Consider the following 15,572-nt stretch of genomic DNA (forward strand, 5'->3'; position numbering starts at 1 on the left):
TAACAGAAAAGCTAATAGAGAAGTTAGTCTGTCTAGTATATATTTTTAAACAGATTTCAAACACTGAGTTGTCACATAAGTAAGTCATGAAGTCAATTTGGTGGTCACAATTAGCTCTTAAAGTAGAATAAAATAGAAAATACCAGAGTGCATTGCACTTAGTAATGGTGAGTATTAGATATTATTATAAAATATTTTTATTATGATGAGTCATGGTATTAAAAAGTGTGAAAACACTGAATGGGAGAATGTTACTAGATTACTTGTTACTTGATGTTACATTTCTGCTTTATCATGGGCTACAAATAAATATTAGTTGGTATTCTTTTGGTCTAAAACATTCATTAGTTAATTATTTCATTCAACATATGTATTTTAAGCACCCAATGTATGCCAGGCACTGTTCTAAGTGTTTGCTGGGGTTGAGATATCTATAGCAATTTACTTACAAAGCATATCTTATTTCTCTTACTCAGAGAAAACAGTGTATTGGTGTGCCTAAGGTTTAGCTGTGGATACAGAAAACTCCCTTTATATTACAGAAAACTCGCTTTAATGATCCTTTCGTATTCCGCACACCACTTCTATTTACAATTCACTTGCCAGGACACACATAGTAACATCTAGATGCAAAATGTGTTCTTTTATTATAAAGTCAGGGTTTATTCCCAAGGAAGAGAGGGAGAATAAATATTGGGGAGACATTTAGTAGTGCCTGCCATAAACCTCAAAACTTCTTACAGATAAACAAAATTTCGTTTCCATTGATGGGAAACTGGAAATTTCTGTTATTATAATTATTGGAAAGGCACAGGGTTGGCAGGGCCACTGCATAGAGTTGGGCAGGTTGTCTACTGCACAAGGGCAGCCTGCTGAGGGTGCAGATAGGAGAAATGGTGTTCATGTTCTGTTTGCCAGACTTTGTGTCCTGGCATGGGGCTGTGTCCACCCACGGGAAGAGGCACCCTTATCTAATTGGCAGAAGACACCTTCTTCTCTGGCCAAGCCATCTGCTTACCGAACTGTGGGCCTGGGGGGCTACTTTGCCCAAAGAGATGTATTTCGAATTTGCAGAAATGCCCTATATGGGCTGGTTGTGGCTCAGAGGCCAGTCTCAACTAGCCTAGAGGTCGTCTTAAGCATTTGACCCTGACATACCTGATTCTGCCCCTTCTTCTAGTATAGCTCTTCTTGCCTGGTTTTATATTTTTAAAATAATAGAAGTTAGCTGTCAAAACTTTATGCATTGTCTTATCACAAATAGGCACAGAGTAAATTTTCAGAGGCTGAGCAGGTCTACCGGTCCTGCAGAGTCTCCTCATCCCTGACGTCTTCGTAGCCCCTCACGTCACTTCTCTTCCATTGTAGGAAAGGAAATTCATGTTATAAATTAAGCTTACATCGATCTCTGATTTGAAATGGAAAATTAGATATCTTTTGTTTTTGACTTCAACAAGTGCATGAGGGAGATAATGGTACCAAATGATTGAGTTCTTAAGCATCAGAATTATGAAAAGATAGAAACGGTCCCACCCTCCCTATACACAGAGAAATAATAGTTAAAACGCACACACACACAAAACCCCACCTTATCTAAGACAACCAGGTGGTATTCATCTTGGAAACAAATGCAGAGAGTGGAGGGAAGATCTGGTCTGAAAGTTGGTGTGAATCTTTTATTCTTTCCCTGCACTCTCCTAAGAGAACATTAAAAATGTATCAGCAACAAAGGCCCTGCAAGCTTTTCTTCGAGTAAGAAAACCAAAAAGCAAGGAAAACAGAGAAGGAGTTTAGTCTGTTTATCTTCTGACTATAATTTTCTCTCGCCCCCCACTAACTTTTTTTGAGGGCTTGCTGTCCCGTCATTTTTGTGTCTGACTTGCGTTTCAGGCGAGGTAAAGCGGAGTCATTCTGATGGGATGCTCCTCTGTGATTATCCAGTGGCAGATGATGTGCAGGTTTGGGACAACAGAGAGGAACAACCAGAATGACTGTAATTATTGAATTTGTTGGGGCAGATACGTGTGTGTTTTCTGCCTTCCCATTGTATTGAGGTCTTTCCAGTGCTCGTGGAAAATAAGCGAGGAGTGAAATCTGTCTTTTATTATCAGAGCTTGCTTTGTTACAGTTTTAGTGTCTAGGAAAATGGGTCTAAATTTCAATTCCTTTCCCAAATGATACATTTAACCCATCAGGGAGATTGAGCTGTGTGCGTGTGGTGGCGGGGCGGAGGGAGTGGGGGAGGAGTTGAGGCGGTTGCGTGGAAGGGCAGGCATTAGATGCTGCCTTCTTGCAGTGGTTCTCAGATGCTTCATTCTAAAGAAGCTGCCGATTGGGGTTCTGGCCCATGGACCATTTCCCCTCCATTGTGGGTTTTAAAGTCAGTCTCATCAGCATTCAGTAGTATTGTCTTATTAATCAGGAAGATAAATAGGGAGAAGCCTGAGGAAGCATTTCTTTTTTTTTCCAGCGGATCACTTTTCGAGGTTACCATAATTCAAGAGCATGGCATGAGTTACACTCTGTATTTTCAATGAAATGTTATTCACTATAAGTGGAAAATTTCCCCTGCTGTTATGGCATTGTAAAATTAATATAACTACCCTGCTAAGGAAGACATCCCCAACATGGGCTGTGAAAATCCAGTGTTTTTATTAGTAACAGGGCTGCTGATTTCCATCTTGACACATTTATTGATTACTCTGAGTACCTGGCGGTGCATCAGGTCCTTTGAGAGTTCACATTGCAGGTCAGATGTAGTCATTTCTGCAGTAAGTTTGCAATCTTAAAGGATGAATGTGTGTATTATGAAAACTGAGAGGCCGGGCGCGGTGGCTCAAGCCTGTAATCCCAGCACTTTGGGAGGCCGAGACGGGCGAATCACGAGGTCAGGAGATCGAGACCATCCTGGCTAATACGGTGAAACCCCGTCTCTACTTAAAAATACAAAAAACTAGCCGGGCGACGAGGCGGGCGCCTGTAGTCCCAGCTACTCGGGAGGCTGAGGCAGGAGAATGGCGTAAACCCGGGAGGCGGAGCTTGCAGTGAGCTGAGATCCGGCCACTGCACTACAGTCTGGGTGGCAGAGCAAGACTCCGTCTCAAAAAAAAAAAAAAGAAAACTGAGAAAGGGAACTGACAGCCTAGAAAAGGGAAGTCTGAGAGGTTTAATAAGAATTCCGGAATAGGAAAGTTGAGTTTTGTGGGGACAGCATTTCTCCGTCAACACTTATTAAGATGAGGGCAGGGTAAGGTACAATTTAAATTACAGCAGGTGGAATCTCCCTTTGTAATGAGGAGTACTTTCTTCTGATTCAAAAATTATGAGCCTCGACTAAGCTGTGTTGCCCAAAGAAGCTGTGTAATCTCTGTTTGAGTTTGAAAGAAGGGTGTCGTGGGTGTTTGTGTTTTGGCAGCCCAGCACCAGACCTCTTTTTCTTTCTAAGCCTGTCTCTCCAGCCTTCTGGTGATTCTGTGAGACACCCCTTCAGTAAGTATTTTTTTTGCTTGGACCATCTGGAGTTAGTTCTCATAAGATTGCTGGGACTCAAATAACTGAAACAGTATGCTTAGAATAGTCCTTAGTTACGTACTAGGTACTCAATAACTGGTCAGTGATGTTGTTTTTATTGTTTCTCAAATTGTCACTGAGAAGTTTGAATAAAAAAGGGACCCTTTCTGGAACAATTAGTAAACAGGAAAGAGAAGAACCAAGTAAGTGGTCTTTGGAATACCCCTCAGATCTTTGTTTCTGAGCCAAAATGCCCGCATGTTTCCTTGTTAATACCTCAGGCCCATGCTATGAATTACCTTTCTTATGGAGTATTTGGGTATTCAATAGTTAAACTTTATTAGGTGAGGTTCAAGTATGATGGATCATATACTGCATTATACTCTAATAAATTATATCATAATGAAGCCATAGGGTACAAATTATGCACACATAGTATAGACATAGCCAAATGGCTATAGACATAGGCATTTGCTGAAACCTCCAAGGAGAGCGGTTTATGATAAGCAAGCGAAAATAACTTTTGATGTGAAAAAAGCAGTAACACTTCAACTTGGCCAACCCTAGTTGCAGCATTGGCCCATTGGACATAGGACCATTTTTATTGGCAATGACAGCTTTATTCTTGTTCTGTCAGTATTGGTCAGCTCGTCCTGTGGGATTAAAATGAGGTTTAGATTGGCTAGCATTGGCAAATACAGATGAAAATATGTTTTAGGGAGTTTCTGTGTCCCCGCTAACTACAGCCTGTTCTAGGACACACTGAATCTTTGGGGCTGATGTAGCCCATCCCTTGTGACCACCTCAAAATCTTCTGATTCTACAAAATGCCTGGGAGGGAATAGGGAGGGAGTGGAAATGGATGAGGTGTTCATTTTCTATAAGGGGTGGTTGTACTCCCCCCCACCCCCACTCCCAAAAACATGTCCAGACAGGCAAATGTTATTCTTTTGCCACCAACACTCCCACTGACTTCCTGGTCCTTCTTTTTTTTTTTTTTTTTGCCTCAATTTGGCTTATTTTAAACTGAGGACCCAAGTCAGGAAATAATAGCCATCCTTTACTGAGTCCCTTCTATGTGTTGAGATTTATGTGTATTCTCTTTAATCCTCTTAATACTTTCAAACATATTGGATTATCCCCATTTTGCAGAGGAGGAAACAGGCTTAGAGAGATTAAATAACACAATCAAGGTTATACAGGTAATAAATGTTAGGATTTGAACTCTAGTTTGTATAGCTCCAAAGCCTCTCCTTTTTCTGAAAACCACTCTCTATTATCTTCCTCTCACTGTTTTCCTCAAAACCTCATTTTCTACTCAGGGCTGGCAACCATATTCCCTGCAAGGCTAATGTAACTCCTGGTATAGACCTCACACAGGTTCAGGTTTTAAGTAGAATTTCCTAATGCATTTGGCTTCTGCTTACAACAACAAAGCACTCAGAATTGTGTTTTGTTCATATTTCTGTCCCCAGGACCCAGTGCAGAGCTTTCACACCTGCATAAATGTTTGCTGAATAGGTCCATTCCTGATATGTTCCCATTGCAAGGAGGTGTAGGAAAAGTTAGGAACCCCAAAGGTGCAGCATCCATAGCAGTTGACAATATTCATGACAAGGTAATCTGAACACTGAGAACAAAATGGAAAATGCAGAAAAACAGTCAACCAGATCCCAGATAATAAAGTTTGTACTTCGGGGACAGGTAGTCAGTGTTTATTCAAGTACCTCAAATTTGGGCCAGTTAAATGCATTGAGATCTGCTCCAGGGAAGCAGTGCTCAGTGAGAAAGCCACATGGCCTTGGGAGCACCACCACTGCCTGTGGTTTGAGTGGCACTGCCTCCCACGTTGTGTCTCTGGCACCTGGTTTTCCCCAGGCAGACAGATCCCAGCTCCTACTTCCACTGGGGAGATGAGTGGTGTTTCACTATTCAGGGCCTGGGAGGACCCTGAAAAGCCATTTGTTCACTGCTTCCCTTTTCTCCCAGAAGATATAAATTTATTATACTAATATATTTAATGTATTACAGATCCATTGAAGAAATGCTGGGAGAAAAGGGGCAGAGACTGGCTTTTATTTTAATATACTTTCCTCAAAATATGTTACTGAAATCCTCATTGTAGCCACTCTGTTTCCTCCTTCCTCAAATATTTTAGGAATAAATCAGCAAACTTGCTGACTTTGGCTGTCACCTCCATTCACCTCCCCAGCTGGCCTCTGGCGGTGCTAGCAGTATAGCGTGTGGCCTAGAGGTCGGGGAGCAGAAGGGAGGCATAGGGGAGCCGATGGGAGGGAGCCGGAATCATCAACTGCAGACTATTTTCAGATCTGGAGTCACTGAACATTTTCTGTCCTGAATTTTTGGCTGAAACAGTAGAGCTGCTTGCTGAGAACCAGGGTGTCTGTCTTCCCTTTTGTACTTGAATGTTCTTCTTAACGCTTCATGTCCTTGGAGGGGAGAAGATGGCTGCAAGGAGCCCATCCAGCTGCTGCCCTTGGCTGCAGGTGGGTGGATATGCCTCCCGCCTGTCCGTTGGCTTGGCTCTCTCTGGCAGCAGCAGGCGGGCTCGTAGCCTGTGTTCCCTGTTAAGACCCTTTCACTCCTGTTTTGTGTGATCCAGCCTTGTCATTCTTTTCCCCTCTGCTGATTTCAGTGGGAGCTTCACTCTGGTTGGACCCACTGGGGCTGATGACTCACTGATGACCCAGGTGAACCAGCAGTTAGCTAGTTTTTTACTCTGTTATCAAAGGAAAAGCCAAGGAAGGGTGGCTTCTAACTTGGAGAGGGTGCCACAGTCACCTGACCCCACTGCCTGCCACCTGCCTGAGTGACAGAAGGTAGGATCCATCTGTTTGTTCCAGTGTGACTAGATCACAAAAAAACAATTAGCAGGTTGGAAATGTATTTTTCAGGACACACATAAACCTGCCATTACAGGGAGGATTCTGGTGCTAATTTAGATGCAAATGGGATGGCCCAACTAGAGCTGATTACAGAAAGGTCAGAATGTCTATATGCTCAATTTCACTCCTATGCTGTGCAGTAAGTTAATGTGCTGCTGCAGTTGTGGGCATGATGGCTGGCTTTGGTTCTGGCTTTCATTCTTTTTAGAGAGCTTTGGTTTTATAGAAGTAGAATGTGATGCGTGGTGTCACCTCCTCCCTCCCCAGCCACCTCCTTTTTAAAAGAAAACACACTGTCCATTTGACCTATTTCTGAGAAGCTTGAAATTCTAATAAAAAATAAAAACACACTTTTGGAGCTCTTAGCCTAAGACAAAAAAGAGTAGATTGATTGTAAATTCAGTTGCCATCCTGTTCAGAAAACTGATCTCACCTATGTGTGCACTTCTTCCAGGCCAGCCCATGCTGGGTTATAGCCTGGAGCATAGGGAACTGGTGATGAGAACTGGTGGGTGAAAGGATGGCGTAGATGATGGTGAACTGTGCTCCTGTGGTGTTTTTCAGATGTTTTTGGCTGCAGCTCACAGTCAGAAATAATATTTTGCATGTTTGCATATATATGTATATTCACTGAATTTGCAAGCAAAGCACATATATTTAATATATTGCATTATGTATATTTTCAACAAAATATGTATACACAAGTTTGACAAAACAGGACTTGCCCTTACTATGTGCAGGGTACTCTAATATTTTCAACTGGAATCTGGTCTAAACCATTAATGAACTAATAAACTGAATTAACTGCCCACTCTTGATCTCAAACTGTAGTTTCAAAAACACCGGCTTGAGGGATTGGTGAAGATTCTTGGCATGAAGAAGGACCCAGACAAGGGCTATGGGAATGTACAGAAGACGGGCAGAAAAAGATTTATTTCCAAGGATGGACTAAACGGGACTCAATAGCAGTAAAGTCAAGTACCTGAGTCAGGCCTCTATTCTGGAACTTGGGTTGAAAAGTAATCACGTAATAGCGCCTAAGCAGATACGTTCTTTAGAGTAACAACTGTTCTTATCTTGTCAAGGATAATTATTTGTTTGTGGACACTGAGTTTTCTTTAGGTGATTTCAGTCATTGTGGCCCACCTTTAGTATGAAATAACATTCTTAAGCTTTAGTATCCCTAAACTTCATTATTTTGTATGATATGGCAGTAAGGTAGAACGTCATTTACTGTTTCTATTAGTATTTCTATGTAAACTCGTAGCAACCTGCAATTCTTTATAGAACAATTTAAATAAATATTGATAGTCATCTCTAAGACAGAGATCTTACTTATATTAACAGCAGATTGTCCTTCATAATGGGTGCATGAAGAAGACGCTACTTTCCAGTCTTGCTAACACTTCTTTGGGGCATTAGCAGAAGATTTTGTTTTACATTCTGCACAGCAGAGCATCTTTTCCCTTGAGGTTTATTGTTAGCTTTCCAGTGATCACACTTAGGCTCTGGTCTCATCCTCGTTAAGGAGGTTGCCTATTTGAGGGGATTAGAGGAAGTTTCTGAAAGTAAGATAATGGGACAGGAAAATTTTCTTGTATAAAAAGAAAATTTTTTTTCTGGTATAAAAAGCTCCTAAGGGCTCTGCGGATATGGTGGAAGGAAAAGATGGAAGGAGAAGGGAGCCAGATTTTCCTGGTTTGGGTATTAGTTTAATGTGAGTATGATCTCAGTTCATAAAAATATGCAACTTAATGCTTAATGGACTTGGGTTTTTAATATTTATAGCATGTTATATAAACGTTGTCCCTCCAAGTGCTTCTTAAATCCTCTTAGCTTATAAATGACAGCTTTGATTTCTAAAAAGAAATGAAATCTTTTCACTTATCCAGCCTAACAGTAGTAAACAATAGATACTTAATTCCCTCCTTTCATGTTAGGCCACAGAGACTGAGACTATAGTCTAAGGAGTTGATTGCTGTGCTTTCGAGCTTACTAAGGTCATATGTAACTTAAGGGGGAAAAGCTGATGCTACATTATTGGTACAAAGGCTGGAATTCTGTATGACACGTCAGTTCAGCAGTGTTCCGTAGATAAGTTGAAAATATTGTATTACAGAAACTACATACATAGCCTGTTTGGAATGATTATGCAACTTTTTTCTAGTGATCAAGTTTGTTGGGGAATTAGATTTTTGCCTAAATCATTTAGGATTAAGTTTCTGCTAAAGGATCCCAAGTTTGCAGTAGTGAAGTGGATGTGAGCTAATGTAGGGTTGTTGTGAGTCATTTCCCCGTTAGCCATGATTGGTGACATCAGTTATTACAGAGATCTTTATGAAAAATGTCTTTACTCTCTGGGGCCTTCAGGACACATGTGGAGGATAAAGAATAATCAAAAGTTAAACTAAACTCTGACAGATATAAATCACTAGATCTTTGGGGCTGTCATTCACTCAGGAAGAAGTATGTTCTGTGTGCCAGGCTTTGTACATTGCGTTGGGGTAATAAAGGAAAAGACACAATGTGCATCCCAGGACAGCATTAGGAGTGCTCCATACATGGGACTAGAAAACATCAGGAAACACAAACACGGAAGTAGTTTGTTTCAGAATCAGGGGCAGACCATGAAAAGCACTCTTCCCAATGCAATTTATTTGTTAAGTGGTTCATGGTTACCTGTTTCTATTGCTGTATTTGGGCCACAGAGAGCTCTTTACAGTTGGTCAGATGACATAGTGGTGTATTGAATGTCTGAGAGCTTGCATTGTTGGCACCAAGCTGGGGGAAGGGAATTTGCACTACGATATGTACTCAGACCACTGTGGAATGACTTCTCATTAGATTCTAAAGCACTGGATAAGCATGCCTTGCTTAGGATAAAGAAAACAGACACACTGACTTGGTAATATTTTATCCACCTGGGCTCATCTGCTGAGCACCCGAACTTTTTAAAAGTAATTTAAGCAGCCAAAATAGATAGCGCCAAGCCTTTATGCACAGATGCATCCACTCAGGGCTCATCTACACTTATGTAGCAGATCTGGACATCTGGTTTCTAAACTAATCTGTGGATTTTGAAAGCTGAAAATTAAAAGGGGAAGAGGAATGGAATATAAAAGGAATGGCCCAGTAACCGTAAGATAATGTGACAACTAACGCTTTTAAAGGAAGAGAAAGAAAGAAGATTTTAAAACATGGAAAAGGGAAAATAAAAATCACTCAATTTGTATTGCCATCTGTTTTTTTTAGAATCGAGTGCATTTGACTCATGGTGGAGGGATTGCTAAGATTTCTAGGGTGTGTGGTATTAGAATCTGAATGTTTGAACTATTTCTCTGGTGATTTGCATGCATTCAGGTGTGGCTGTTTCTTTATGCTTCTGCGGGGCAGTTGATGACCCTGGGAATGGCCTCTATTCATCAAGAGATGGTATATTCTCATCTTAGGAGGACAAAGATGTATATGCTAGCTCTTAAAATACTCCTAATAAAAATGTTTACGGTTAGAATTTTGATACTTGAAGCATCAAATCCTCAGCTTCTTGAAAAACTTGGCTCTTCAGAGTCTTATTCACTGAAAAATGGACATTTTACTACATGAGAAAATTATACCAGGTAGCAAATATTAATTTGTATTATAAAAAACTCACAGTTACTTTATAAGCAGTGAGTTCTTATAGTACTTTATAAATAACATTTTATGTGTATTATTCAGTTATAAAAAATTTGACTTACATCTCTCCAGAAACACATCTGAACATCTGTAGTACTTTGTGTCTGTACTGCTCCTTTGCAATTTGTATTATCATTTTGCTTGTTATAGCTCATCTTCCTGGACATAAAGAGTGTTCTTATGTTTTCAGCTCCTTGTACATAATAGGTCCCAATAAATGTTTATTGAATGACTAATAATGAAACAAGTTACTCCGAGCTTTCTAATTAATCCTTTACAATCCACGTAAATACTTTCCATTATCTTTTTTCTTCATTTCTGATTACACTCTAAAATCTTTATGGTATTTGAACTGCATTTGATGATTAGAATTGTCAGAACACTTGAACTGATTCTTTATGCCTTTCTTTTTCCTTATTGAATTAAAGGGTGGAAACAGCATGAGGTATTGTGGAATGTGAATAGGTTATGGGTTTCAATAAAGCTCTGAAGTATGTTTTCGTGGGCAGTCGTGTTCTTGCCTTGATGGGGTCACTGTGGTGAGGCTGGGGCCACGGGAGAGGCGTGTATCACAGCATCAAGAGGATGCTCACCTGCGCTCACTCTGTTGTTGGTTCTAGGTGACTGTGGAGGAGGTCATGACCACAACTGCATATCTGGACCTTTTCCTGCGTAGCATCTCCGAGCCGGCACTACTTGAGATCTTCCTCCGTTTTATCCTATTGCACCAGCACGAGAATGTCCACATTCTAGACACTCTCACAAGTCGAATCAACACCCCATTTCGGGTAAGGAGAGCGCCAGAGGAAGGGAACTTACAACTAAGAGCAGATTTCAGGAGAGTTTGTTTTGGGAATGAAATTATGAATATTCTCTTTTGCTCTCTCTCTCTCTTTTTTTTTTTTTTGGTGGTTGTTGTTCTGTGGCCATTACCTTCTTTCTATTTGGTTAGAGATGAATGGGATAATGTGTTTTGCTCTCAAGGATCCTTCTGTCAAAGAGGTGACACTGCCTTTCATAGGACATCTTTTGCGATTTCTCTGTTTTAGTACTTTCTTCTGTAGAACTAGCAGAATGCACTTTTGTGGGGGCAAGATGCAGGGGAACACGTGGACTTAAGCGCAGATAAAACCAAGGAACCAGAGTGCATCAGGTCTGGATATTAGAGATCGTATTCCTGTCCATGAGTTTTCCTGAAATGGAAGTTTGGAAAGTTGTGAATTTGGGTGGTCATTCTTCATTTTGAAGCTCTGATTAACTTGAAAAATACTCCTCCCCAAAGGCTGTCCCTATTTAATTGCAATTCTTGTTTTAAAAGCAAAAGAATGAGAATGTATATATCATTCAGTTTGTAACATATATAGAGATAATATGTATAACAATAACTGCACAAAGGGGGAAAGAGGGAATAGACTTATATAGGAGTAATATTTCTATATTTCACTAGAGCTAATTTAATATAAATCTGAAGTAAATTCTGGTAAGTTAAAATGTATACTGGAAGCACTAGAGCAACCACTAAGAAAATAACTAAAAAATGTAGTGGAAAAATCATTTAAAGGAATTAAAATGTTATACTAAGAAAATACTCAATTAGCACTACACTTAACAGCAACATAATACACATTCTACTCCAATGTACATGAAATATTCTCTAAGACAGACCATATGCTAGGCCATATAACAAGCCTCAGTGAATTTAAGAGGATTGAAATCATGCAAAGTATGTTCTCTGATCATAATGGATGGAAATTAAAAAAATATTGACAGAAACAAATTTGGGAAATTCACAAGTATATGGAAATTAACACACTTCTAATCAGTGGGTCAAAGAAGAAATCACAAGGGAAATGAGAATTTACTTTGAGATAAATGAGAATGAAGACAAAATATACCCAGACTTATGAGATACAGTGAAAGCATTGTTTAAAGGGAAATATATAGTTGTGAACACATATGTTAAAAAAAGAAGAAAGAGCTCAAAGCAGTAACCTAAGCATCTACCATAATACACTGGAAAAAGAAGATCAAACAAAGCAGGCAAAAAGAAAACAATAAGGATTAGAGCAGAAATTAGTGAAACAGCAAATTTAAACAATGGAGAAAATAGGTGAAATAAAAAGTTGGTTCTTTGACAAGATTGACAAACCGTTAGCTAGGCTGAGAAAAAAAGAGGGAAGTCTCAAATTACTAAAATGAGAAATGAAAGAGGAGGATATTACTATCAACCTTACAGAAATAAAAACAATAAGTGAATACTATGAGCAACTATATGCCAAAGGATGACTTAGATGAAATAGAAAAATTCTAGAAAGACAAAAACTTGTGAAATGGAAAATCTAAATAAATTTATATCAAAATAAATCAATATCAAAATAAGATTAAAATAGAAATTAAACAAACTACTCATAAAGAAAAGCCCAGACCCAGTGGCCTCACTGGTGAATTCTTTCAAACATTTAGGCACTAGTTAAAAAGTAAGGTCAGCAAAATGGTGGAATAGGAAGACCCAGGCCCTTATTCCCTCACAGAGAAACCCACTTAACAAAATGTATGGACCAAATTGCCTTTGTGAGAACTACAGAAATTTTGTAAGAACACCAGTTAAGAGGTTGTAGCGCAAAGCCAAGAAGAGACATATTGAAGTGTGCAGGAAAATAGGTGGCATTATTACCTGCTCTAGCCATGTGCCCTCCCCAACACAGTGTGGCAAGATGCAGAGAAAACTTCCAACTGCTGACTTTTACTTTGTGAGGGAAAGAGAAGAGTGAATTGCTGGCTTCACCCTGCTGCTTATGTTCTGTCTGTTTATTGGGAAAAGAGGAATAAAATAGCTGTAAGACACACAGAAAACAACAAAATGGAAATAGTAAGTCCTTCCACCTCAGTAATTATTTCAAATGTAGATGGATTAAACACTCCAATCAAAAGATATAAACTGGCTAAATAGATAAAAAAAACATGATCCAAGCATATACTGTCTAAAAGACACTCATTTTTGATCTAAGAACATGCATAAGCTGAAAGTCAAAAGATGGAAAAATATATCCCATGCTAATGGTAACTAAAAGAAAGCAGAGATGGTTGTACTTATATTTAAAAAATTAGATTTTAAGGTAAAGAGACAAAGACACAAGAGATAAGGAATGACATTATGTAGTGATAAAAGGGTCAATTCACTAGTAAGATATAAATATTATATATAACATCAGAGTTCTCAAATATATGAAGCAAACATTGACAGATTTACAGGGAGAAACAGACAGCTGCACATTAATAGTGGGAGACTTCAATGCCCTACTTAAATAGTGGATAAAAATATCAGACAGAAGATAAAGAAGGAAACAGGATTTGAACAACACTATAAACCAGTTGGACCTAACAGACATATACCAAATACTCCACTCAGCAATGGCAGGATATACATTCTCCTCAAGTGCACATGGAACATTGTCCAAAGTAGACCATTTGTGAGGTCACAAAACAAAGTTTAACACATTTACAAAAATTGAAAGCACACAAATAATTTTTTTCTGACTACAATGGAATGAAACTAGAAATAAATAGCAGAAGAAAAAGTGGAAAAAATTATGAATACATACAAATTAAACAACACATTCTTGGGCCAAAGAAGAAATCACAAGGGAATTTAGAAAATATCTGGAGACAAGTGAAAATGAAAGCACAATATCGCCAAACTTATGAGATGCAGTGAAATAGTACTAAGAGAGAATTTTATAGCTGTAAACACTTAGGTTAAAAAAAAGAAAATCTTGAAGCAGCAACCTAACTATACATCTCCAGGAACTAGACAAAGAAGAACAAACTGAAGTCAAAGTTAGCAGAAGGAAGTGAAATAAATCAGTGAAATAAAGAATAGAAAAACCAATGAAACCAAGACTTGGTTTTTGAAACAACAACAACAATATTGATTGACCATTAGCTGGATTAACTAAGAAAAGAGAGATGACTCAAATAACTAAAATCAGAAATGAGAGGGGACATTACAACTTATGCCACAGAAATTAAAAAGAGCATACCACAAACAATTATACACCAAGAAACTGGATACATTCTTAGAAACATAGAACCTATCAAGAATGAATCATGAAGAAATAAAAAAAAAAAGTCTAAACAGACTTACCTCTAGTAAGGAGATCAAAGTTGTAATAATAATTTAAAATTCTTAAAGAAAAACCCAGGACCAGATGGCTTCACTGGAATAGCCTACCAAACATGTAAAGAAGAATTAACATCAGTCCTCCTTGAATTCCTAAAAACTTGAAGATCCAGGAACATTTTCAGACTAATTTTATGAGGCCAGTATAGTCCTGATTCCAAAGCTAGACAAAGGTACTTCAAGAAAACTAGAGACCAGTATCCCTGATGACTATTGATGCAAAAATCTTTAACAAAATACTAGCAAAAAGCATTAAACAGCACATGATAAGGATTGTACAACATGACCAAGTGTGATTTATTCCTAGAACACAATGATGCTTCACCGTATGAAAGTCAGTGTAATATACCACGTTAACAGAATGAAGGACAAAACCCACAGGGTCATCTCGATTGATACAGAAAAAGCACTTGACAGATTCAACACCCTTTCATGATAAAAGCACTCAACAAACTAGAAATATAAAGAAACAACTTCAACATATTAAAGCCCTTATATGAAAAGCCCACAGCTAATATCTTACTCAATAGTGAAAGACTAAAAGCTTTTTCACCGAAATCAGGAACAAGGCAAGGATGCCCACTTAGAGGTCCTAGCCAGGGCAATTAGGCAAGAGAAAGAATTAAAGGCATTTAAATTGGATAGAAAGAAGTTAAATTGTGTCTGTTTGTAGACAGCATGATCATATATATAGAAAATCCTAAAGATGTCACTCAAAAACTGTTAGAACTAGCAAGTGAGTTCAGTAAAGTTGCAGGATACAAAGTCAACACGCATAAATAATTTGTATATATTAACTATGAACAATTCAAAAAGGAAATTTTAAAAAGCTCTTTATAATAGCATCAAAAAGGATAGAATACTTAGGAATAAACTGAGGAGGTGAAAGACTTGTGCACTGAAAACTACAAAACATTATTGAAAGAAATGAAAGAACAACAAATAAATGGAAAGACATTCCATGTTCATGGATTGAAAATCTTATTTTCATTAAAATGGCCATATTACTCAAAGCAATCTACAGATTCCATGCAATTTGTAACAAAATCCCAGTGGCATTTTTTGGGCAGAAATAGAAAAAAAATCCTAAAATTTATATGAAATCTCAAGGGACCCTGAATAGCTAAAATAATATTGAAAAAGAAGGCAAAAGTTGGAGAGCTCACATTTCCTTATTTTAAAACATATTACAAAGCTATAGTAATAAAATCAGTGTGGTACTAGTATAAAGACCAGTGAAACAGAATAGGAAACAGAATGAAACAGAAATGAACACTTGTATTATGGTCAAATGATCTTTG

General features: G+C 38.5%; 1 protein-coding gene across 2 annotated transcripts in view; it reads left to right on the forward strand.

The window, feature by feature from the left end:
• Nucleotides 1–15,572, forward strand: part of FAM160A1 (family with sequence similarity 160 member A1) — a 270,817-nt gene that overhangs the window by 226,682 nt on the left and 28,563 nt on the right. For both annotated transcript variants that reach the window (XM_033215482.1, XM_033215483.1), the window contains one exon: nucleotides 10,712–10,879. In XM_033215482.1, coding sequence (XP_033071373.1) covers nucleotides 10,712–10,879 — 168 coding nt within the window. The remainder of the gene's footprint in view (nucleotides 1–10,711; nucleotides 10,880–15,572) is intronic.

This window comes from Trachypithecus francoisi, unplaced genomic scaffold (genome assembly GCF_009764315.1).
Source record: "Trachypithecus francoisi isolate TF-2019V2 unplaced genomic scaffold, Tfra_2.0 Lachesis_group1, whole genome shotgun sequence".
NCBI lineage: Eukaryota > Metazoa > Chordata > Mammalia > Primates > Cercopithecidae > Trachypithecus > Trachypithecus francoisi.